The sequence below is a fragment of the Notamacropus eugenii genome, chromosome 3, assembly GCF_028372415.1.
Source record: "Notamacropus eugenii isolate mMacEug1 chromosome 3, mMacEug1.pri_v2, whole genome shotgun sequence".
NCBI lineage: Eukaryota > Metazoa > Chordata > Mammalia > Diprotodontia > Macropodidae > Notamacropus > Notamacropus eugenii.
The window spans coordinates 304426082-304448209 of record NC_092874.1 but is presented as its reverse complement, the minus strand read 5'-3'; the positions used below and the strand labels follow the sequence as shown (position 1 = coordinate 304448209).

The following is a 22128-nucleotide window of genomic DNA, read 5'->3' as shown; positions in this document are numbered from 1 at the left end:
ACAATACCTTTATTCGTCCTCACGTAGCTCTTCCTCCAGGCCTTTGCCCTGGTTATCCCCCATGCCTTGAATATACTCCCCTTCCTCTCCAATGCATCTTCTGCAGGAAGCCTGCTAGGGAGTGCTTCCCCTCTAAAACACCTCTAACAACATTTGGCTTTATTCTGTTGTATTTGGATACATTCCTATGTCCTCACTAGAACCTCAGTTCCTTGAGAGAACAGGTATCTTCATTCTTTGTATTTCTCTCCCCACAGAGTACCTCAGAACACAGGCCTGGCACACAGTGGTGCTTAATAAGTGCTTGCTGACTGATCAAAAGAACTTTATTTCCCAATCAGAGAGTTCCATTGTGGTAGCAGAGCCTGGTATCGCCAGACTCCTAAAGAGTGATTCATTTCTCTCCCAAAAAAGCATTTCTAAAAACAGCTCCATCTTCCTGTAAGACTGGCCCTGGAGAAGCTGACCAATGACAGGAAGAAGGCCACCCCAGGCCGGGCCTCCCACAGCCTGTCTTGAGGTAAGGTTGTGCAGCATTCTCAGCTCTTGGTAAACAAGCCTGGCCACACTACAGGAAGACCAGCATCCAGGCTCAAGGCCTGAGGGAAACTCATAGAAACACCAACCTCACCCATGGCTCACCCTCATCCACCAGAGGCACGAGCACTACAAGCAGATCTCCCCTTCCACCACCCTCAACTGCCAGATCTGGGACTGGAGCCAGTATGGAAGGCCTGGGTTGGAGGACACCACATTCCCAGAGCGAAAGCTTCCTCTGTGAGCCCCTCCTACATCACAATTTAGACTCAGACTAAACACATACACTGCCCATCATTCATTCCCAAGTGCTTGGGTACCCGTGCCACAAGAAACCAGAAAAAAAAAATCCCAAAATATGGTTCTTCTCCAGCTAAACAAAATCACACTGGAACCACCACGAAGAGAGTGGCTCCCAAGGTCTGCCCAGCCTGTGCGGAGCAGCTACTCCATACGCCTCCTGAGCATCAATGAGTGACCTTTGCTGACTGAGTCACAAGGCAGGGCGAGCGTGTGGGCACATGTGCGTCATCGCAAGGCAGCCACGTGGGGTGCTGCATGTGCCTCCTGAACTTCCCGGACCATGAGGATTCGAGTGAGCATTTGTTCCATCAGTTCTGTCCCCACTGGCTGGCCTGAGTACCAGATGGGGCTGTTGGGGGCCACAACCAGCTCAGGAACCAAGTAGAAAGCGTCACTGGGTCCTTTGGCGCTCTGTGGGCTGGAAGTCAAAGGAGAGTCAGCATGGGGAGCCCGAGGCCCTCCCCCCACAGGGAAGGAGAGTGCCCACGCCAAGCCCCACGCCAGCCTCTGGGAGTTTACCATTTGAAGCGGTAGAAGTCGTAGAGCTTGATAGGGCATTGGGAAGGATTCTCAGCGTTCTCCAGCTGCTCCCCACGCATCTCTTCTGTCAGTAAAGGGGGAGGGAAGCCCTAAGGTCAGTTATAGCAATCCCAGAGCAGCCCACCATACCCACTGGGAAGTCATGAGGAGGCCATGTAGGGGAATCAGAAGATCTGGGTTCAAATCCTGCCCCAATGCAGACTTACCTTTGCATATTACAAATAGGGAAACTGAGGTCAGTCATATAACTACTACATATAACTACTTTGTAACATGCAAAGGTTAGTCTATGTTGGGGTTGGTGAGAATTGGCTTTCAGGCAATAGTCTGTCAACTCCTAGTCAAAATAAACTAAAGTCTCCCAAGTCCAAATCTACATGCCTATGAAGGCACACGTGTGTACATATGATCCATATGGAAAAGCATCAATTAACAAGCTTCTGTAGACAGGTGACTAGAAGGAAAGACAAACATGGTCTCCAGGGAACATTTGCGAACGAGAAGACCCATGCCCTGACCCGAGAGGAAGCCTGCACAGGGCAGGCTGACCAGCAGGGCAGCCCCCAAACCAAGCAGCCAGAGCTGCCACCCAGGCTGCCTGTCACTCACCAGGGTCCCACATCCTTCCATGTGGAAGGGCCAGCCAGGCCTATGCCCCTCAGCCCAGTACACATAAGAGCATCCTACAACATGGTCCCAAGCAGAGGGGCCCCCGGAATCCCTAAGGGAGGGAGACACACACATACACACTCTGTGTCTCTCACCGAGGTGATAAATTCCAGTGTATAGCTTTGAATGTCTAAATTTCAATCTGAAAAGTTGTCAGTGGTTTCCCCACTGATTCCCTCACCCCAATCCATAGGCCTTCCTCCTCAGCTGTCCCCAGCCCCTGCACTGATTTTAATGTGTGCTCCCAGAAACAGGAAAAAATTGGCCACAAGTGGGGCCCACCCTCATAAGCCCATTCAAAATTCAGCCGCATGAACAACCTTTCAGGCCACCCAGGATCTGTCCGTAGAGTCGAAGGAATCTCACTGTCGGGCTCTTGTCTTTGCCCACACCAGCATTCTTCCGGGTTTGCTTGAGCACTTTGGAGAAGGCCAGCTGTGAATGCTGCTCCACCGTCTTTAAGATGAAGTATCTAGAAGGGCAGAGGTTACTGACACCAAGGGCAAACTGCACAAGAGCACACACACACACACACCCACCCTTTGTCCCACTGGTGGCAACACCTATGGCTTGCACACACAGGAGGCACCTAATAAATGCTTATGATGGAGGACAGAGCATCCCCCACCTTGCTATGACCCTCCTGGCAGGAACCTTACCCATCCCCCAGCCTATGCTTTGAGAACAGCTCTCCAGGAGGGCCTACTAGCAGTCCAAACTTCATCACCAGGACCAAGTCACTGGGTACAAAAGGATTTTTATTGTAGCAGAGAACTAGAAAGAATTTGGGTGACCATTAGTCATGGGCTGGTTGACCTAATTATGAAATGTGAATGCTTTTTAAAAGGAATCATTGCATAGTACAAAATAGCCCAAGGGGTGACTTCAGAGACGCAGAACCTGAACAATGTATATCTCCAGAGGACCCGAAACTGAGTGCATACACACCAAACACTCCCACCACCCCCCACAAAGGTGACAGATTCAAAGTACAGACAAGGGTTCTTTGTTAGGAGGGTGGAGAGAGGGGTCAAAAAGTCTTAAATGACCAAGGAAAGAGGGAAGGTACTTCCCAAGGAAGCACTGACAAGCGAAACAACTTTGAATGGAGCTCATGGAGTGTGACCCCTCCTTGAAAAGAAAGGCAATGGTGGCAGAAGGGCACTGGCCTCAGGCCACAAGAGGAAACAGAAAACGGCCTGGATGTGCAGCGCTGATCACAAGGCTTGTTTGGGGAGCAAGGTCAGGGAAGGGAAGACAACTAGATTGCTGCCCATTAGAAAAAATATACAGTTTTAAAAGAAAAAGAAATTTAGGCTAAGTCACACGGAGTGAAAATCCGTGGTTCCTCTGGTGCTGCTCATGCTTTTGCAGTTTGCTGTTTAGAATAAAACAAATACAGTTTTTAAAAACAAACCATTGGGCTACCAGCAACAAGTCAAGCATCACGAGCCTATCTCTACTCCACCTCTGTGACTATCTACACCCCCTCCGCTGACCAGAGCCCCAGCTGGGGTTGTTCATTAACTCCCTGAAGGGGCTACAAGAGCCTCAAGGCCATAGCAGTGCACATGCACATCCTCACCACAAGCAGTTCTCCCTCTCAACATCTTGCCCACACCAGCAGCTCACAGAGTTGTGATTACTACCAGCAGTTTCTATGGGAGGTAAGACTCAGCCTTATGCCCCCATAGCCAGGGGCTGCCAGACTGTGTCCTCAGGGGCCAGAAAAGGAGATAGATGGAAGGTAGGCTCAACCTCTTCTTTGTCCAGGCTGCCAGGGCCAGCTGGGACTGCTGCCTCTGCAAGAATGGCCCACGAGGACCCAGGGCACACAGCTCCAGGAGGGATGACGTTTTTCATGCTTTACTAAAAGGAGGCCTTCCCCAGTAGCATATTGTTGATTGTCTAGACTTAAGAAAGTGATGAAGAAACTGAATGATGCAGGTTAAACCTAAAAGTGGGACTGCATATGTGTTTCCCCACCCTGGAAAGCCAGCACTAGACAGCACCCACATAAACAGTAATTTTGGGGGTTCTCAGTTTAGAGCCACAGATGAGATGATCTGGGGCCCCTTCCAATTCTAATAAGGAAATCACAAAATGATGGGAGGTTTTGCCCCACAGGATAAAGCCTTGGAAAAGGCTCAGCTACACCCCCCACCCCCACCCCATGACCAGAGGAGGCTGGGCCAGGCTCTTACTTGGTATTGAAGTACATCAGGGTAAAGAGCAGGGTACTTGGTGAATGAGCTCCCAGCTGCCGACAGTCCCAAAGCATCTGCTCCATGATACAGCTGGACAACACATGCCCTGCAAGAGAAACCAGCCAATGAGAGGGTGGTGGCAGCATGGCCCAGCCCTCCCCCTCCCCCAAGGGCCTACTGCAGACACCGACCCAAGGGACTGACTCGAGGACACCATCCTTTCATCACTTGGTGGAGCCTTTCCAAAAACTTCAGGTAGTAAAGGTCCGTGAAGATGTTGTCAATTCGATTGTTGTCAAACATATGCTGCGAAGGAAAGCAAAGAAAGCCCTTCCCCAGTCACCACAAACTTGCTTCAATAAGGAAAGAATCACCTACTCATCACTGTAGCCTTGCTGCCATGATGCCCAGAAAAGGCTCCCTCTGGCTCCATCCGGTCCTCTATCTGCAACCAGTTAAATCCCACTCATCCATACAGCTTCAGTCTCCCGCCTGCCAGGGACCCTGAAGGCACCACTCCCTGCTGTCTACTACCTGGTGCCACTGAACACACATGGTGCTATTTAACCCTGGGGGCAGCATGTGTGTGTCATCTAGGCTCCCAGCCCTCTGTGGTCACCCTAGGCTTCAGCCACAGGGGATCGGTAAATTCTGCTGGTTGTGGGCTGGGGGGTCCATTGAGGATGCTGAATACAAGGAGGCATAGGAGAGAGTCCAGGTGGGCATTCCTACGTCCAGGTGAGCCACTTTACATGCACTAACTCAGAAACCACAGTTTCTTCCTAGATAAGACCCTGTAACACCAGAGAACCAGAGATGCTGAACAGGAAGCCCCCAGAGGACTTGCAGCTGGAAGAGCAGGGTTCCAAAGAATCCCTTCCCCTGGGCTTCAGTTTCTTCATCTGTACAATGAAGGGGTAGCTAAGTGGTATCTGAGCCCCCCCAATCCCCAGCTCCTGATCAAGGACTCTGGGCAATCCTATGATCCTATGAGCTGCCCCAATTTCTCCAGGAAGAAATCATGCAAATTAGACCAGGCCAGGCCAGATGCTCATGACCCAAGCACACTAAATGCTTAATCTTGTGCGAGCAGAGAGCTTCCAAATCAATGTCCAGCACAACAAAGGAGACCAGTACAGGCTTCATCAAGCCTGGGCAGCTCCATCCTCAGGGTACAAGGCACACTCTCCAACATGGCAAGTTGTTCCCCTTTTGGCTCCCAGATGTTAGCCCGAGCCCACACCACATCTGAGTCTCTTCTACTATATCCCAGCAGAGCAAACTGGGGAAAGACAACAGCAACAAGCAAGGAGGCTTCCACAGAAGAAAGCAGCCATTCTAAAAGTCTTTCTTCCATCTGGGGCAAAGAAAATCTTTGCATCAACTACCTAACAAGCGTCTGATATATAGGGAACCAACACAAATCTATAAGACCCAAAGCCATTCCCAATGGACAGATGGTCACAAGATATGGACAGAAATGACCAGCAGGCATTTGAAAGAATGGTGACCATAATATCAAGCATTGTGATCCCATGTAGTCCTCACAACCACCCTAGGAGGGAGGTATTGTTACTAACCCCATTTTAAAGAGGAGAAAACTGAGGCAGGCAGAGATAAAGTGACTTTGTTCAGGGGTCACCTATCTGTAAGTATCTGAGGATAGACTTGAACTCAGGTCTTCCTGAGTACAGGCCTGGCACTCCATCCATTGGGACCCCCCCAAACTGCTCCAGATGACCAATAACAGGAGAAATGCACACCCAAACAACTCTGAGGTTTCCCTTCACACCCAGAGAATTGGCAAAGAAGGGATCTGCCAATATTAGGGGGTGGTGGAAGAACTGGTAGGCTGTACAGGGTGGGAAGGTTGGGAATTGACCATTCTAGACAGCAAGATGAGTCTGGAAGAGAGGAGCCCACCCTTTAAGCCACATGAGCTGGGGAGGCCAATGAGAGCAGAACAGGAAAGAAAGTGGATGCCGAGGAGTGGAGGATGGCAAATCCAACTGTGGTGAACGACCACTGGGACGTGAGAAGTTGTGGACGCAGAAAAGCACAGGAAGCCTTGCACACACTGATGCAAAGTCAGCAGAACCAGAGGTTATGGTGACCAGCCCATCTCAAGTGGATATTGGGAAATCCTGAGACAAGTGAAGGAATGGCCCCCAAACCTTCTTGGTGCAGAAAAGGGGAAGTTGGGGGGGGGAGGGGAGATGTCCAGGAAATGGAGACATGGTCAAGATGGAGGCTAGTTTTGATGAAGTAGGATTTTTTTCTTATATTCTTTACCATAAGGGATTGCTCTCTGCAAGGGGAACAGGAAGACATATCAGAATACACATGGAATGCAGAAACAAGTGATATCACTTTTTCTTAATTTAAAAATCTGTTGTTTCTAAAAACAAAGATGATCCATCCCTGTTACTCCAAATGGAGTATTTTATGCTGTACTAATCCTTTGAAACAATGACGTTAAAAGTTAAATTACTGAAGCAATGTTCCTGCTCCCACCTGTGCCTGGTTCATGGTGGTCTACTGGTCAGTCCTGTAGCCCAATGCCTTCCAGAGTCATCTCTCAGGATCCTGGAGGCATCATAGGGTGAGGATAGGTCGGAGAAAGGAGGCTCAGGGTTGGCCATCCAATAGGAGGCCTAAACCCCAGACGTCACCCAGACAGGCTCCAGAGGACCTAAGCTAAGGACCATATATATGTAATCAATAAAAATGTATTTTTTAAAGATGAGAGGATCCCTCGCAGCTCTGAACCCTGGGTTCAAACAGTGTGTTTGGGGAACATGTACAAATGCAGACAACTCGCTCACAAATGTAATTGAATGCTTGTGGCACATTCTATGCCATCGTTCTCACAGGACCCAGGGCATGGCTATCCCAAAAGGGCAGGGTTCTCTGACCTGCAGAACAAAGACTTTCCAATCAAGAACACAGACTCAGAGTTGAAGGAGTCCTCAAGAGGCCAACAAATCTCTCATTTATTTATGAAGTCCCTGCCATGTACCAAGCACTGGAGATACAAAAGGGAAACATATCCTGTCCCCCCCCACAAAGGACAAGTGTCTGGAAAAACCAGTACACAAGAGTCAAGCCAGCAAACACTGATTAGGCACCTACTGTCTGCCAGGTCCTAGGTTAAGCACAGGGGCCACAGAGAAAGGTAACACCCATGCACTCAAGGAGCTCCCAGTCTAGTGGGACCCCAGCTTTCCAGGGGACAAGGGAGAGGCTTCCAGCAGAAGGACAAATTTTTGCTAAGACTTAAAAAGGAAGCAGGAAGGCAGAGATGAGGAGGTGGAGATTCCCACCATAGAGCGCTGCCAGTGAAAATTAGGGAGTGTGCTCTGTTCAACACCCAACAAGCACCCACCGGCCTCCAGCCCAAGACCTCAAATGCAAGGGATCTCAGTACTGTGAGAAGAGCAGGCATGGCAGTTCAGACCCCTTCATGCCACTCTAATGGCTCTGCCTTGGAGGCCAACCCTTCCTTGCCCCCCAGGCCATTTTTCTCCATGTCCTCACCATGAGTCCTCAGATGTCCAGCTCCAAAGGCTGTCTCCCTACTTTAGTTACTGCCCAGCCCAGACACAGAATTCTGGATGAAGCCAGACCTGGGCACAGGCAACCACGGCATTGATCACCTTGGAGGGACAGGGTGTGACCTTTGATTTTATAGTATTAAATGGCAGCAGAGAGCTCTGGGCAGGGTGTTGGGTACACCTGGATCCCAACATGGCTCTGACACACAAGCTGCATATCTGTGTGCGAGTCAGGACTGGCAGAGCTGAGATCTGCGCTTGAGGAGGGCACTGAAATCTCAGATCCCTCCTGTAATGTTGAAGACAAAGAGCATTACTAGGGATGAAATGGCAATGCAAAGATTTGGAACAATCCTCCTCTCCTTCCCAAGACTCCAAATGTCATCATGGCACTTGTGACTCTCTGCTTGGAAAGGACCCTGTCATCCACTGATGCAGCCCAGCCCCCAAATCCTATTAGCTGTGGAGGAGGGGAAGACAATAGCATGTCCTTACCCCCGTCCCTGGCACTTTAGAGCCTGCCCACCCAATGTTCCCTTGGCCACATTTCACCATCACTAATGTAGACAGTAACCACACCCCCTCAGAAGTGGAGATTAGGCTGGGACCACAAAGGCTCCTCCCTGACCCCTCCATATTTATGGGTGGGAACCACAGATTGGGCCTGGCATGATGTGGGCTCTTCCTCCTAGACCTACACAGGGATGACCAGTAAGCCTGGCCTCTTCCACCCAAGTCTGCAGGGAAATCCCTCCACTGACCACCCAGAGGGGCCCTCCGGGTACAGCCCACCTCCTTACCTTCTGAATACAGAGAAATAAGTAATAGAGCACGTCTGCCTCATAGCTGGAGCCGTCCTGCCTCCTGGCCTCCTGGGTCATTAGGCAGAGGCCTTGGTTCAGCTCCGCTATTGGCACAGAGAGGACATCTTCCTGGAAGAGGGCAGGCTTTCTTCCTAGACCAGCAAAGAGTGCCTTCATTAGTCTGAAGCTTTCTCACTGACTTCCTGGCCTTATCAAACCAACACCAACTTCACAACTTGGGACTCACTGCCCTTGGCAGCTTTTGTCTCTTTCTACTGAAAACAGATCAAACTCTCCGCCAGCCCCAGGCCCCGGCCCCACCCCTAGCTCTGGGCCAGGCTGACCAGTGCCTGGTACATAGTAGATGCCTGATAAATGCTTATTAACTGACTGGCTCAATGGTGTCACAAGGCACAGTCATCTCTTTCTACAAAGATGAAGATATGATCAACTATGAGCAGAACCTAAGAGTCAGGTAAGTGCCCCTACTTCCCGCTCCCTGAGGTTCGTTTTCCGCCTTCTTCAGGATCCTCTCATTCTTCCTTTGGGCCCATGTCTTCCAGAATGATGCTCCTTCCCGGGGCTGGAGGGTCGGCAATGGCTCGCCATCAGTCTCAAGAGGGAAGCTTGCCTCGGGGGGACAAGTCAGCTCCACGGGGGGCTGTGGGAAACACACAAAGAAAGGGGTGTGCACAGGGATGAGAGCCAGCCTTTTCTGGCATCCACTTTCTAGGATGAGTAACTGGGCTTCAGTCTTTGGGGGAGAACTCAATTCGAGGAAAAGGGAAACTTCCCAAGCAAGATGGCATTCATTTTTAAAGAGCAACAAGCAGGGAAACCCCCTAGAGCCCCCTTCCCCATGAGTCCCAGTCCATCATCTGGCCACAGGCTGCTGCACCTGCCTCTTTTCTGTACCATCTCACAGCCACACTGACCCTCCAAGCGCCCACAACAGCAGACACTCGAAGAGGGCCCCAGAGTCCTGGGGTTCCTGCTGTCAGGGACAGAGTGAAGAAGGGGTCAATCCCCAGCTTGTTTTCCAGTCACCACGACCAGAACATTCACTAGGATGGTCCTCAAACTAGGCCATGTCACGATTCTGTCCTTATCAACTTAATCGCTGCCCTCATTTAAAAAAGTAAGGCACCATCACTAATAACAGCTTCCATCTAAAGGGGGCCTGAGGGTTTACAAAGCACTTTCCTCAAAACAATCCCACAAAACAGAGTGTGCTGCAAGGATTCTTCTTCCCATTTTACAGAGGGGAAACTGAGGTTCAGAGAGATGGTATGAGCAGCCTGGGATATTAAGTAAGTACCTTCTCAGAACCCTGGGCCCAGTGTTCCTTCTGAGCTATAACCCAACCTTTGGGCCACCTCCTTCCATGCATTCATTCATCCACTCAGTGTAGACAAGGCAGCCCCACCCAGACAGCCAAGGCCCCCATTGTTCCTGGCACCCTCCCTTCCATAAATCTACCTTGAATGTATTGGGAGGATACTTACACAGATCTATAGGCTACCTCCCCAAACACAAGGGAAGCTCCTTCAGGACAGTCGTATCAATCAATCAATGAGTGAAACATGTTAAGGGATTACTATTTGCCCCTCACCAAATTATGTGCTGGGGGTACAGATATGAAAGCAAGATGACCTCTGCCCTCAAAGCACCCCTGAAGAGGCCATCCCCCTAGCCCCTTGATAAACACCGGCTATCTGATCGGTTGAGGCACTCTGGTTCTGGTTTTCATTTAATAAAGAGGGGGGGAAGCTACTATTGGAAACTTAGTCAAGCCTAGGAGGACAAAATGCTAGGACAAAAGCACTTTCTTTGCTTATCTGTTGCTTGTTCATTCATTCATCTTCTTACAAGCTGAGGATTTTACAGATACTTTACTGTTTCATATATTTATTGGCTCTGATAATGATTAAGTTCATGATGGAAAGACAGAAAGGTCAAAAGAAAAAAGGCAGCAAAGAGGGACTTGCGGCAGCACAAACGATAACCAAAAAAACATGTGTGGTCCTGGAAGTAAAGAGACACAGAGAGAGGGAAGGGGAAAGACACACACAGGCAGACAGAGAGAGGGCAAGAGGGAGAGAGAGGGAAGGAGAGATGGAGACCAAAAGAGATTTGTGTTTATTGAACTGAATCCATCAGGACAGAGACCCCAGGTCAACTTATGCAGAGGCATACTCACATATGTACATACTAAGGTTTATTATTGGAGAAACCCACACTTGAAAAACACTGGGAAATAATATGTCTCTTCATTTAAAAACTACCAGGAAAAGTGGCTGGCCAAAATCCTAGTCCGGGATCTCAGCCGCCCACCAGAAGAAATTACCTCGGTCAATGATTTTTTTTTCAATTTAAAAACTGGAAGAAAAAGAAACAACAGACTCCTCTACTAAAGAAAGGAAGACCATTTTTATCAAACAAATAGAAGAAATCACAGAAAACAAAATTCATGGGCTTAATTATACAAACACAAAATAGACTTCACATGGCAAAAAATAATCTCTCCAAAATTAAAAGAGAAAGATTGGAGGAAAATATTTGAAGTAATTTTCCCAAAGGTCCAACATTTAGAATCTATGAAGGACAAAGGCATATCCCCAATATTATATAATCTCTAATTAAGCAGCAATCAAAAGGACATGCATTAGCAGACAATTTACACAGGGGTATTTGCAAAAACAAACAATAAATTGTTAATAACCGTATGAAAAGATGCTCATTATCCCTGATAATCTAGGAAAGGCAAATGAGAAAAAAAGATCCCACCTTACATGCATTAAAATAGCAAATGTAGCATCAAGTTATCAAGGCCCAGTGTTGGCAGGATACTAGATAGGCACTGATACGTTGTTGGTGGTGCTGCAGCCTGCTCCAAGTGTGGCTCAGAGAAATAAGGCAATATGCAGTACGCCAAAAACAAAAAAAAAAAACCCAGATCTCCAGCAGCATAATCATCACTCCAAAATGTTGCAAACTGGACAAAGGGGACTAGAGTATTCACAGCTGCTCTATTTCTGAGAATAACCTAGAAACCCAGCAATGGAGCAGAAGGGGAGAGAGAACTCAGGACACCTCTGTGAAGTCACACAGAGAGGAGGCGGGTGGCCCCCCTCGCAGCCCTGAGGCGTCAGAGGCAGCCTCTACTCACCTCCTCCCCTCTCCTCCCCACTTCTCTCTGCCCTCCCCCTTTTCCTCTCCCCTTCTTCCCTTCCTCCTCCTCCTCCTCCTCCCACAGCCTACTTCGCCTGTCCCAGCCTCCAGAGCCGGAAGGATGATGTTAGGTGTGACAAAGCTCACCCTCAGTTCTAGGCACCTACCAAGAGACTCTCTGGACAAGACCTCAATAACCCACGGTCCCACAGTCTTCACTGTATGAGGGGGCTCTGAGGAAGGGGGGAAACACATCTCCTGACAAAAACTGAGTGCAAACTTTCTACGTCTGTTATAAGAATTCCCCAAAAGGTCACTGCTGCAGCACCACCAAGGGAAGCCCCAACAAGCCGCCAAACCTCAAGTAGGACTGCCTGAAACATCAGGTTGGCTCAGCTCCTCAAAACCTGAACCCAGGCAGCCCAGAGCTAGTAGAAAGAAGACACTAGTTCTACAGGCCAGCAGGGGAGATTCCAGCTCTGCCCCATGATGTGAGTCTCGCCCAGCCCCACCCAGAAGCCCGAGGGACAATCAGTGGAACACTTACCAGCAGCTGCTCTGGAGCCCAATACTGAGCAGAAGAGCAGGTCCTTTCTCCCACTTGGCCCAGGACAGGGATGGAAATGCTGGTCTCTACAAAGTCCTCTGGGAAGTTAGAGGAAACTAGGGCCGAGGGTTCCTGACGGCTCTTCCCGGACCCAGAAGTGTCCTGCAGGTTCTCATTGTCTCCCTCGAGGCTCAGCAAAAACCCATCCCCAGGCAAGGCCCTTGTGTGAAGCCCATCACAAAGAGCTGGAGAAGGAGTGAGGGGAATGGCGCGGGCCTCTGGGCCAATGCCAAGCGTGGAGAAAGCAGACCAAGAATCAACACTGAGCAGCTGGCCCATGGCTGAGGCAGGTTCTAGTCCATGGTCATAGAGCTGACTGCTGTCCACTGTCAGTAGTTCTGGGAGTACGGATGCACCAGGGAGGGGCAGGGAGGTCTGCCCAAGAGGGAGTGGGCTCTGGGACACAGGTGACCTCAGGGAAGAAAGATCATCACCAGGCGAGTTGAGCTTCTTTCTCTTCAGAGGTTGACAAATGTCAAGAGCACCAGGCTCACTGTCCTGCTCTGTCTGTGTCTCTGGGGAAGGCCAGACGGCCACATGTAGCTGCCCCAGCGTGACTTCCTGGCATGGCTGGAGCCCCCCGGGTGATAAGGATGGCTGATGGGCCTCCAAGGAAACCCCCGGGGCTGTTCCCAAATGAGGCAGAGGCAAAGTAACAGACCGAGCCAGCTCCAGGAGAGAGTCCGCAACCGCCGTGGAATCAATGTACTCGAGGTGTCCTTCTGGATAAAACGAAGTGGGATGATATCCAGCCTGCTGCTCAGCCTCCAGCCCTGGAGCAGAAAAAGCAGCCAGCCACTCAGAGAGGGGCTGCTGTGGCATCATGGGCGCCGTCATCCTGACAGGGTCCTCAGAGAGGATGGAATTCTCCAGAGAATGCCTCATCCTCCTGGCAACTGAAAACAAACACAGAGAAGAAAGGCCTTAGAATGCCCATCACAGGGCTCAATGCTAACACTTCTAGTCTCCCACCAAGCACATTATTGAATGGGGCATTAATAAACAGGACTGTGTGAGTGCAAAGAGGCCAGTGAGAGGGGACAAACTTCCATTGTCCACCCATAACAGTGAACTATCCAGAAAGCAACCTTTGCTCCCAAGTCCCAGCTCTTTTTAGCTTGGGCAGTTTGGGATTTCTTGCTGGAGATGCCCCAGAGGGGATTCTTGGGTAGACAGAGGTCACAACTAGAATCCTCCTCAGAGGTCCCTCATCTCATAATGGACTGCTCATCAATACCTCATGTCTGCTGACCCTCCCCAACATACCTCGAACAGCCTGCTCCCATCCCTCTCCCTCTTGCCAGGGGTTCCAGAAAGTGAAAAGAACCATGCAGACCAGAAAGTTAGAATGATCTGAGTTCAAATCCTGTCTCAGACACTGGGCAAGTCACTTAACCTCTGACTAAGTTAATTTACTTATTTAGTACCATGCCAATCAAACTACCAAAGAATTACTTTATAAAGCTAGAAAAAAACACTAACAAAATTCATCTGGAAGAACAAAAGGTCAAGAATATCGAGGGAATCAATAAAAAAATGTGAAGGAAGGTAGCCTCGTAATACCAGATCTCAAACTGTATTACAAAGTGTTAATAATCAAAACCATCTGACACCAGCCAAGAAATAGAGTGGTGGGTCAGTGAAATAGATTAGGTACAACAAGACATAATAGTAAATGACCATAGTAATCTAACTGTTTGACAAACTCAAAGATCCAAGCTTTTGAGACAAGAAATCACTATTTGACAAAAATTGGTGGGGAAATTGGAGAGCAGTTTGGCAGAAACTAGGAATAGGCCAACAGCTCATACATCAAAATGAGTACATGATTTAGATATAAGTGGTAACTTAGCCCAAAGCAAAGACCTAAAAAATTCCCAATGGACTCTTAAGGCAAAATGCCATCCACATGCAGAGAAAGAACTATGGAACTGGATCACAGGATGAAGCAGATTATTTTCTCTTGTGTTCCTGTTTTGGTTTTTCTCATGGTTTTTCCCATTCATTTTAATTCTTCCATGCAACATGGCTTAAGGTGAAAATGTATTTAGTAAGAACGTATGTGTAAAACCCATATAAGATTGCATGCTGTCTTGGGGAGGGAGGGGGGAGGGAGAGGGAGAAAATCTAAGATTTGTGGAAGTGATTGTAGAAAACTGAAAACAAATAAATAATTTTTTAAAAAAGATATAAAAGGATATCATAAGCAAATTAAGGGAGCATGGAATAGTACACCTGTCAGATCTATAGAAAAGGGAAACATTTATAGCCAAACAGGAGATAAAGAGTATCACAAGACGTAAAATTGAACTTTTTGATTACATAAAATTTAAAAACTGTCACATAAATAAAACTAATGCAACCACAATTAGAAGTAAAACAGAGAACTAAGGGGGAAATGTTTTACAACAAGGTTCTGTGATAAAAGTCCCATTTCTCAAATATATAGGGAACTGAGTCAAATTTATAAAAATTAAGGTGCCATTCCCCAGTTGACAAACGTCAAAGGCAATTTTCTGAAGAAATTAAAACTATTAGCAGTCACATAAAAATGTTCTTAAATCACTACTCATTAGAGAAATGTAAATCAAAACAACTCTGAGATACCACCTCGTAGCTATCAGATTGTTGGAGGGGATGTAGAAAAATGGGCACACTAATGCATTATTTGTTGTGACCTGGTCCAGTCATTGTGGAGAACATTTTGGAACTCTGCCCAAAGGCCTATAAAACTGCACAGCAATACCACTACTAAGGCAGTATTCCAAAGAGATCACAGAAAAGGAGGAAAAACTATTTATACAACAATATTTTATAGCAGCCCTTTTGCTGGTGACAAAGAATTGGAAATTGAAAGATTGCCTATCATTTAGGGAATGGTTGAACAAGTTTGTGGGAAGCAAGCAGAACCAGGAGAATATTATATATAGTAATGGGAATATTGCAAGGATGATCAACTGTGACTAAGCTACTCTGATGAAGACAGTGATCCCAAACAATTCCAAAGGATCCATGATGAAAAATGCTATCCACTTACAAAGAGAGAAATCATGTACTCTAAATTCAGAATGAAGCGTAATATTTTTTTACTCCTTATTTTTATTGGTTTTGTTTGTATTTTCTTTTGCAACATGGCTAGCTAATATGGAAAATAAAGAAGTAAATAAATAAGCAAGCAAATGAATAAATGATAGAAATCACGGTCCTATGGCAAACCTTAAAAAAAGGTATAAGGTAAGTCTGACATGGTCTGTTCTTAAATATATCAGACTGGCTCTTTGTGATCATTGCTTCCTTTTCTTAATGTTCACTAACCATCCCTTTTATAACAAATTCTAGGATTTTCCAAGGAATTATAGTCAAACCATTTGGCTTGAGGTTTGAAGACTCTATTCTCCTGATTTTGGAAAATCTTGACCATAATGCTGTTCTCCAAACCTGTGATCCCATTCTCCATCATCTTTCAAAGATCACCAACAGGGATCACATCTTCCAGTTCTCATCCTCTAAAGTGTACACAGCTCCTGTTTGGGCCAAGTGGTTTCACCTCATCAAGAGGCCACTGGCAGCCTTACTAACCTCTCTTCTGCACTGTCCAACCCAAACTCATTCTCTTTGGCACAAAAAACAAAGATAAAACAAAGGAGAGTTCCTCCTTCTCTCACTCAGTCCCATCAGCCCTAGGGAGTGGTAATCTCAGCCTTAGTCTGTAATCGCCCACTCAAGTTCCTTCTGGATCTTAGTGCTCCTAATCCCTTCTCCTTCAGGCCCATAAGACACTTCTGGGTTCAACCTCCGTTACCCTGGTCTCACCTCCATCTGTTCCAAGTGTCTCTTGACAATCTAAGCTTGGTCTCTTTAGAAATTTACCCCTTTTCCTCCCTAGAAGTCTTTCTATTTTGTCCTCATAATTTCATTTGAGTACTTCCAACCCCTCCTGGGCTGATGTTCCTGGGAGACCTCATTTCCTGGGACCAATCAATTCTATCCAGCCTTTCTCTAAATGCTGTGAAATCTGCTCTCTCAAAATTTAAGTTACAGTATCTCTACCTAGTCTCAGATATCTTCTTCTGAAACACAAATTCTAGGAGGAGTAATCACTTCCTCCCACGGTTCCATCCAAATAACCAATTCCTTTCTGCTGGTGGATGTCAGACACAGATCAGGTGTTGGTTCCTCTACCTTAAGCAGGGGGATATTACCATTAAGACTGGATGTTGGAGGTTTCTTCCAGCTTCTTAGGCTGAATGGGTTTCATGTCACTGGCAGTTCGCTCACCAGCCCTCTCTCATCTGAAATTCTCAGTCACATTCTCCACACAATGAGGGAGCCCCTTCTTTATCCTCAATCCCGATCCTGAAAATACATAAATCCCTGAACTCAGGTGGCAATGTGTGTCAATCAACAAATATTTCTTGGGCATCTAAGCTGAGTCTTGAAGTATAAGACCCAACTGAGGCTTGTCCCCCAGTCTGACAGATGAGACAACAAACAGGAAAAATGAAGACATCAACCACAGTTCTAAAGAGTAGCAATGATCATGCCTTCACAGCCAGGGCACTATGACCTCACAGACAACCCTGAGAGGCAGGTGATGTTGGGTCATGATCTCTATGTTACAGATGTCACAAAGCATGCTGGGATGACCCACTACAAGAGGGATCAGGGAAATGACTGCAGTAAGGCCCAGGAAAGAGGCCTGGTTCTTAATGCAGTCAAATGAGGGGACTAGGTGGGAGAGAACCTCTGAAGAGAGGCTGAATTCAGTCTTCATGTTATCTTGGGGCTGGACACCATCTCACCCAGAATCAATGTCCTCTCCACAAGAGACTTGACCAGCAGTCACCTCCAGTGAGGGGGGGACACATCACCTTCCAAGGGAGTCCATCCAACTTCAGACAGTGCTCATGGATAGGACTCTCCTCCTCTCAAGTCAAAACCTACCTGTGCCACTTCCATCCCCGTTTCCCATCCTATCCCCAGAACTACATCAAGTGAGTTCAATCCCTCTCAGTCCCCAAAATCACTGTGTCCCAAGACAGACCTCCCCCCACCTTTGTTCCAGTGAGTGAGACCCTTAGCCAGTCTGGCAGGCACATTTATGAAGCCTCTACTACATGCCAGGCCCTGTGGCCCCTGTTTTACACTGGTGAAGCTGACTTTTTGGAGCCCACGTGTAAGACTGTGCACTCACTTCTATTATATTTCACATATTTGATCAGTTCATTGTTCCACTCTGTCAAGATCTTTTAGGATCCTGCATGTGACATTCTGAAATGGCAGCTCAGCTCCCCTCCCCAAAATGCTCTAAACCAGGAGTAGGGAATCTTCAGCCACCAGGCCACATGTGGCCCTCTAGGTCCTCAAGTGCAGCCCTTTGAGTGAATCTAAATCCCTTTCATAGGGCAGCTAGGTAGTGCAGTGGATAAAGCACCAGTGCAGGAGTCAGGAGGATCTTAGTTCAAATCTCACCTCAGACACTTGACACTCACTAGCTGTGTGAGCTTGGGCAAGTCACTTAACCCCAATTGCCTCATCCTGGGTCATCTTCAGTCATCCCGATGACCATGTGGTCACTGGATTCAGATGGCTCTGGAGGACAAGTGAGGCTGGTGACCTGCACAGCCCTCCCTCACTCAAAAAAAAAAAAAAGTCAAGTGCAAGTCATGTCATTATTTCTCTGATGGCGTGGTCTTCTTTGGCAACAAAGGGTTTGTTCTGTGGAGGCCACATGTGGCCTCCAGGTCTCAGGTTCCCAATCCCCACTCTAAACCTTCATCAAAGTCAATGATGAAATTAAAACTATATAAGAGTTAAACAGCATGATGCCAAGAACAGAGAGAACTCCAGGGCACTCCTGTAGAGACCTGACTCTAAGCTGACAAGGAGGCTCATTCAACCATTTCTCAGTCCACTTAACTGAGGCTATAGCAGCTTTCCAGCTGGTCCACAAGAAAGCATGTAACCAAGTCAGATCTCCCCCAAACCTGAAGCACCTATAACTCTGTCAGAAAAAAGGGGTGTTGCCTGGCGTGACCCCAGCTCTATCATGGTCTGCTCTCAGAGACCACAGCTCTCTCCTCAAAGTCTGCTAACGTCACTTTAACCAGAGACTCTGGAATTTTGTCAGGTCACTCTATTCTTCTCCCACCTGGCCTTTCTCCAGTCCCATGGTCCCTCAGCACTTACCACAATCTTTCACTGATGGCCCATCCTTACTGTGGGACCCTGAGTGTGTCCCGACAATGGGGACTAACTCGAGGGCACCATAATGTACACAAGTGTACCATAATGTAATGCCCACTGGTTCCCACAACATGCCCCTCTCTTACACACCATGTTACCAATGGAGAACTACTGCCCAGGTGAAGCAGCATAAAGGACACTATCAGGGAAACCCAGGACCCAAAAAAAAGATGGGAGGAGGACTGACAGCTACACACCCCACTCAATCCACAAAGGGCAGGCAAAGTGGGAATCAAACAGAGTGCCAGAGAGGAGATGACAGACACACTGAAACTAGTCCAGGGTGGTGGCTCCTCCCTTCTTCTCCTTCTCAGACTGGGCCTGAACTTTGGAATCCCAAAACGAATGTCTGGGCAGCGGAAAGGTAAAGATGGAGGAGAGCAGAGAACAGTGGAGGATCAGAGGGAGACAAGCTCACAGAGAGGTTAAGCCACCTCAGCTGAGGTGGCAGGCCCCCAGTCAAGTTCCCAAATTATAACCAGCACCCCTCTAAAAGAGCCTTTGCTACTAGTACCCCTAATTCCTCCCCAACCATCCTAGGCCTTCTTTCTTCCAGGAGGCAGCAGTCAGGAGGTGATCAAGGGCAACGTTCTTCCTGCATCTATCCCAGCTCAAAGGGAGTCAAAAAGCTCTCAAGGGCCCAGCCTCCCTGCCCCGGACTCGGCGCGGTTCGGGGAGCGCTGGCTCCTAAAGCCAGCTGCCCCAACTCTTGGACGTGCAGGTCCCGGGGCCCGGTCCCGCCCCCTTCTGAGCTAGCCCTGGCCTCAAACACGTGAAAGCGGCGGGAGCAGCTCGAGGGACAAGGCCGTGTCCTGACCGGGGCCCTGGGGCCCAGCCCTCTCGGGCAGCCCTGGCACAGCTCTCCCCGGGCCGGGCCCTCTCTCCTTCTCCGGCCCCGGTCCCCGAGCCTCGGCTCGGCAGGTGCAGGGGGGTCTAAGGCTCCCCTTGGGGGTCAGTCCCGCGGCCGGGGGAGCCGCCCCCCTACCCCCCTCCCCGACTCCTCCTTCCGGCTGCGCTGGAGCCGGGGTCCCGCGGACCCGAGGGGGGCCCGGACAGGCGCCCCCCACGCAGGCGCTCTTCAAAGGCATTCCCAGCCGCGGGCTCCCCACTCCCCATCAATCTGCAGCGCTGGGGGGGAGGGGCGCCCTGGGGGAGGCACCCGGGGGGGCGCGGGGGGAGGGGCGCGCGGGGAGAGAAGGGGCTCCGGCGACAGGACCCAAGCCCAGAACCTCGGGCAGGTCCCGGGCCAGGCCGCGGAGGGGGCGGGCGGACCCTGACAGGTGGAGACAGACAGACACCTGGGGACCGACGACAGACGCGGGCGGAGACAAAGGCCAGAAGAGACGCAGGCCGGACGCGCCCTGGCTCTCGGCCTCCGGGGCCGCGGCCTCCGCAGCTCAGGGGTCCCAGCCTCGGGAGGCGGGGGGGGGGGTCTCAGGGCGTCACCTCAGCTCGGGTCCGACGCCACAGCTGCCGCCATCTTGCTCGCCCGCTTCTTCTCTCAGACTCCCGCCCCCTCGGCTGCTAACCAATCGGCTGCCCTCGGCTTGGCCCATGGGCGGGGCCGAGGAAAACTTCCTCGACCAATCCACGTCGCTCGCCCAGGGCGGGGAGGCGGGGGCAGAAGCGAAAACGACCAGGCGGAGACTTCATGCCCAATCGGCGGCGAAAGCAGGAAGCGTGGCGGCTCACGCGGAGACGTTTCTCCCAATCAGAAGTGGGTCCCTGGCGCTGGGCGGGGCGGAGGGCCGCTCCCATCCAATCAGCGGCGTGGTGGGGCGGGGCCGGGAGTTTGGCGGGCCGGCCACGCAGAGTAGTGGGTCAGTCTGTCAGTGTCGGTCCGGCGGGTCGCTGGCCTGGCGCTGGACCCGCGAGAGGTCGTACGGAGAGCGGAAGCGGTCCGAGCTCGGAGGGATGCTCTTTTCCTGAGAACTCCTGGCGGGAGCCCAGCGTGCTCAGTCAATGCAGGTGTAGTCCAGAAAATACCGCGACCTAGGCTGCGTAGACCCGAGTTCGAGTTCTGCCCCCGGCCCAGTCAGCCCGGGCACGCGTACTTGAACTGAACCCAAAAGGAGGGGAACCCCGAGCCTCAGCTCCTTTCTGTGCCCATCCCACGCCATCCCATCGACACTGATTAGGCCCCTACTGGGTGCCTGGTACTATAGACAGGGCTCCAACCCAGACCCCACCCCTCCCTGGGGGTCTCCTACAGCTGGGGGGGAAACTGTGGCCCGCGTGGGAGAGGCCACGTCCCCCAGAAGCCGCAGCCGACCCCGGGAGGGTCCTCAGGGCCCCCGGTTGGGCGGTGCCCCCACTTGGCCCCTCCCATCCCCAGGCCTCCTTTGGACTCAGGCCCGCACACCCCTGGCCGGGACCCCCAGCCGACACCAGCTCGTGTGGGTAAACTGAGGCAGCGCAGTGGGAAGAGGCCCCGTGGTCTTTGTCCTGCCCATTGCTCTAGGGAAGGCAGGACCCCTGGTATTGGGGAGCCCCACCCCCGTGTGAATCCCTGATGTCTACCCAGCTCCATCAAGGAGGGCAGGAGCCCCCAAAACCAGGCCACTTAGGGGCTGGGAGGTATAGGTCCCCCCGCTTACCCCTCCCCACCCCCAGCCATTCTCCTAGTGGTGTCCAAGCTGAGCCTCCTGGGAAAGTCTGGAGGTGAGCTTTGAAAAATGCAGTCCCACTTCCACTGAGTAAGCATTTATGAAGCACTTACTGGATACCAACCCTAGGACTACAAAGACAAAATCATTCCTGCCCTCAAGGAGCTACATGGGGGGGGGAGGGGGAAGGGAACAACATAGACACAGATAAGTCAGAAAAGATTACTTACACATACAAGATTAGCTTTTAACGTCATTTTTGTGGGCTGTGAGATAAATTAAATAATTAGGGGGAATCAGGAGAGTTCCCGATCCCTGAGGTGTGCCTTGAAGGGTGCTATGGATTCTAAGAGGGAAGAAAGAAGAGTATTCCAAGCCCCAGGACATGTGTGGGGTCAAGTTCAGACAACAGTGGAGAGTCCAGTTTGTAAGGGAGTCAAGGGGAGCAGTGGGAAAGACCAGGAAAGTGAGGTAGGGTCAGATTGGGGATAGTCTTATTACCAGGCTAAGGAACTTGTACTTCACTATAGCAAGAGATAGAGAAGTAACCTGGCACAGTTGAGTCCCAAGATCTGAGTTCAGATCCTGCTTCTGACATTTACTGCCTGTGTTCATGGGTAAGTGACTTTACTTCCTGGATCTCCTCCAAAATGAGGCGTGGGGAATACATAGCTTCCAAGATCCCATCTACCTCTAGACCCATTAATTAACCTAGAATCAGTATGAAACCCCTCGTGATTCAGTGATTAGAACTGGGACATTGAGAGACCTTCAGATTAGGGAGATGCTTTTAGCAACTGAGTAAAGGATGGATTGGGGGCAGGGGAAACTGAAGGAAGTAAGACCAATGAGGGAGCTCCCACAACAGTTAAAGCAAGTGGTGAT

The 22128-nt window shown here is 49.8% G+C and overlaps 2 protein-coding genes across 13 annotated transcripts in view; one reads left to right on the top strand and one right to left on the bottom strand.

The window, feature by feature from the left end:
• Positions 1-1752, top strand: part of MOV10L1 (Mov10 like RNA helicase 1) — a 63634-nt gene extending 61882 nt beyond the window's left edge. For all 4 annotated transcript variants that reach the window (XM_072596484.1, XM_072596480.1, XM_072596482.1 and 1 more), the window contains one exon: positions 258-1752. In XM_072596484.1, coding sequence (XP_072452585.1) covers positions 258-297 — 40 coding nt within the window. In that variant the 3' untranslated portion in view covers positions 298-1752. The remainder of the gene's footprint in view (positions 1-257) is intronic.
• Positions 309-20271, bottom strand: LOC140496569 (transcriptional regulator QRICH1-like). Of its 9 annotated transcripts, none has more exons than XM_072596499.1 (10): positions 20084-20271; positions 16594-16747; positions 12332-13287; positions 9103-9274; positions 8611-8765; positions 4448-4562; positions 4254-4362; positions 2370-2521; positions 1360-1444; positions 309-1258 (listed from the first exon to the last, which is right to left on the bottom strand). In XM_072596499.1, the coding sequence occupies exons 3-10, from the start codon at positions 13274-13276 to the stop codon at positions 1066-1068; spliced, it is 1926 nt and encodes a 641-aa protein (XP_072452600.1). In that variant the 5' UTR covers positions 13277-13287; positions 16594-16747; positions 20084-20271; the 3' UTR covers positions 309-1065. The 9 variants fall into 9 exon arrangements, with proteins under 9 accessions (XP_072452600.1, XP_072452603.1, XP_072452606.1 ...); XM_072596502.1 differs by having other exon boundaries at positions 1360-1441; XM_072596505.1 differs by having other exon boundaries at positions 1360-1441; positions 19936-20140.
• Between the last annotated feature and the right edge of the window lie 1857 nt (positions 20272-22128).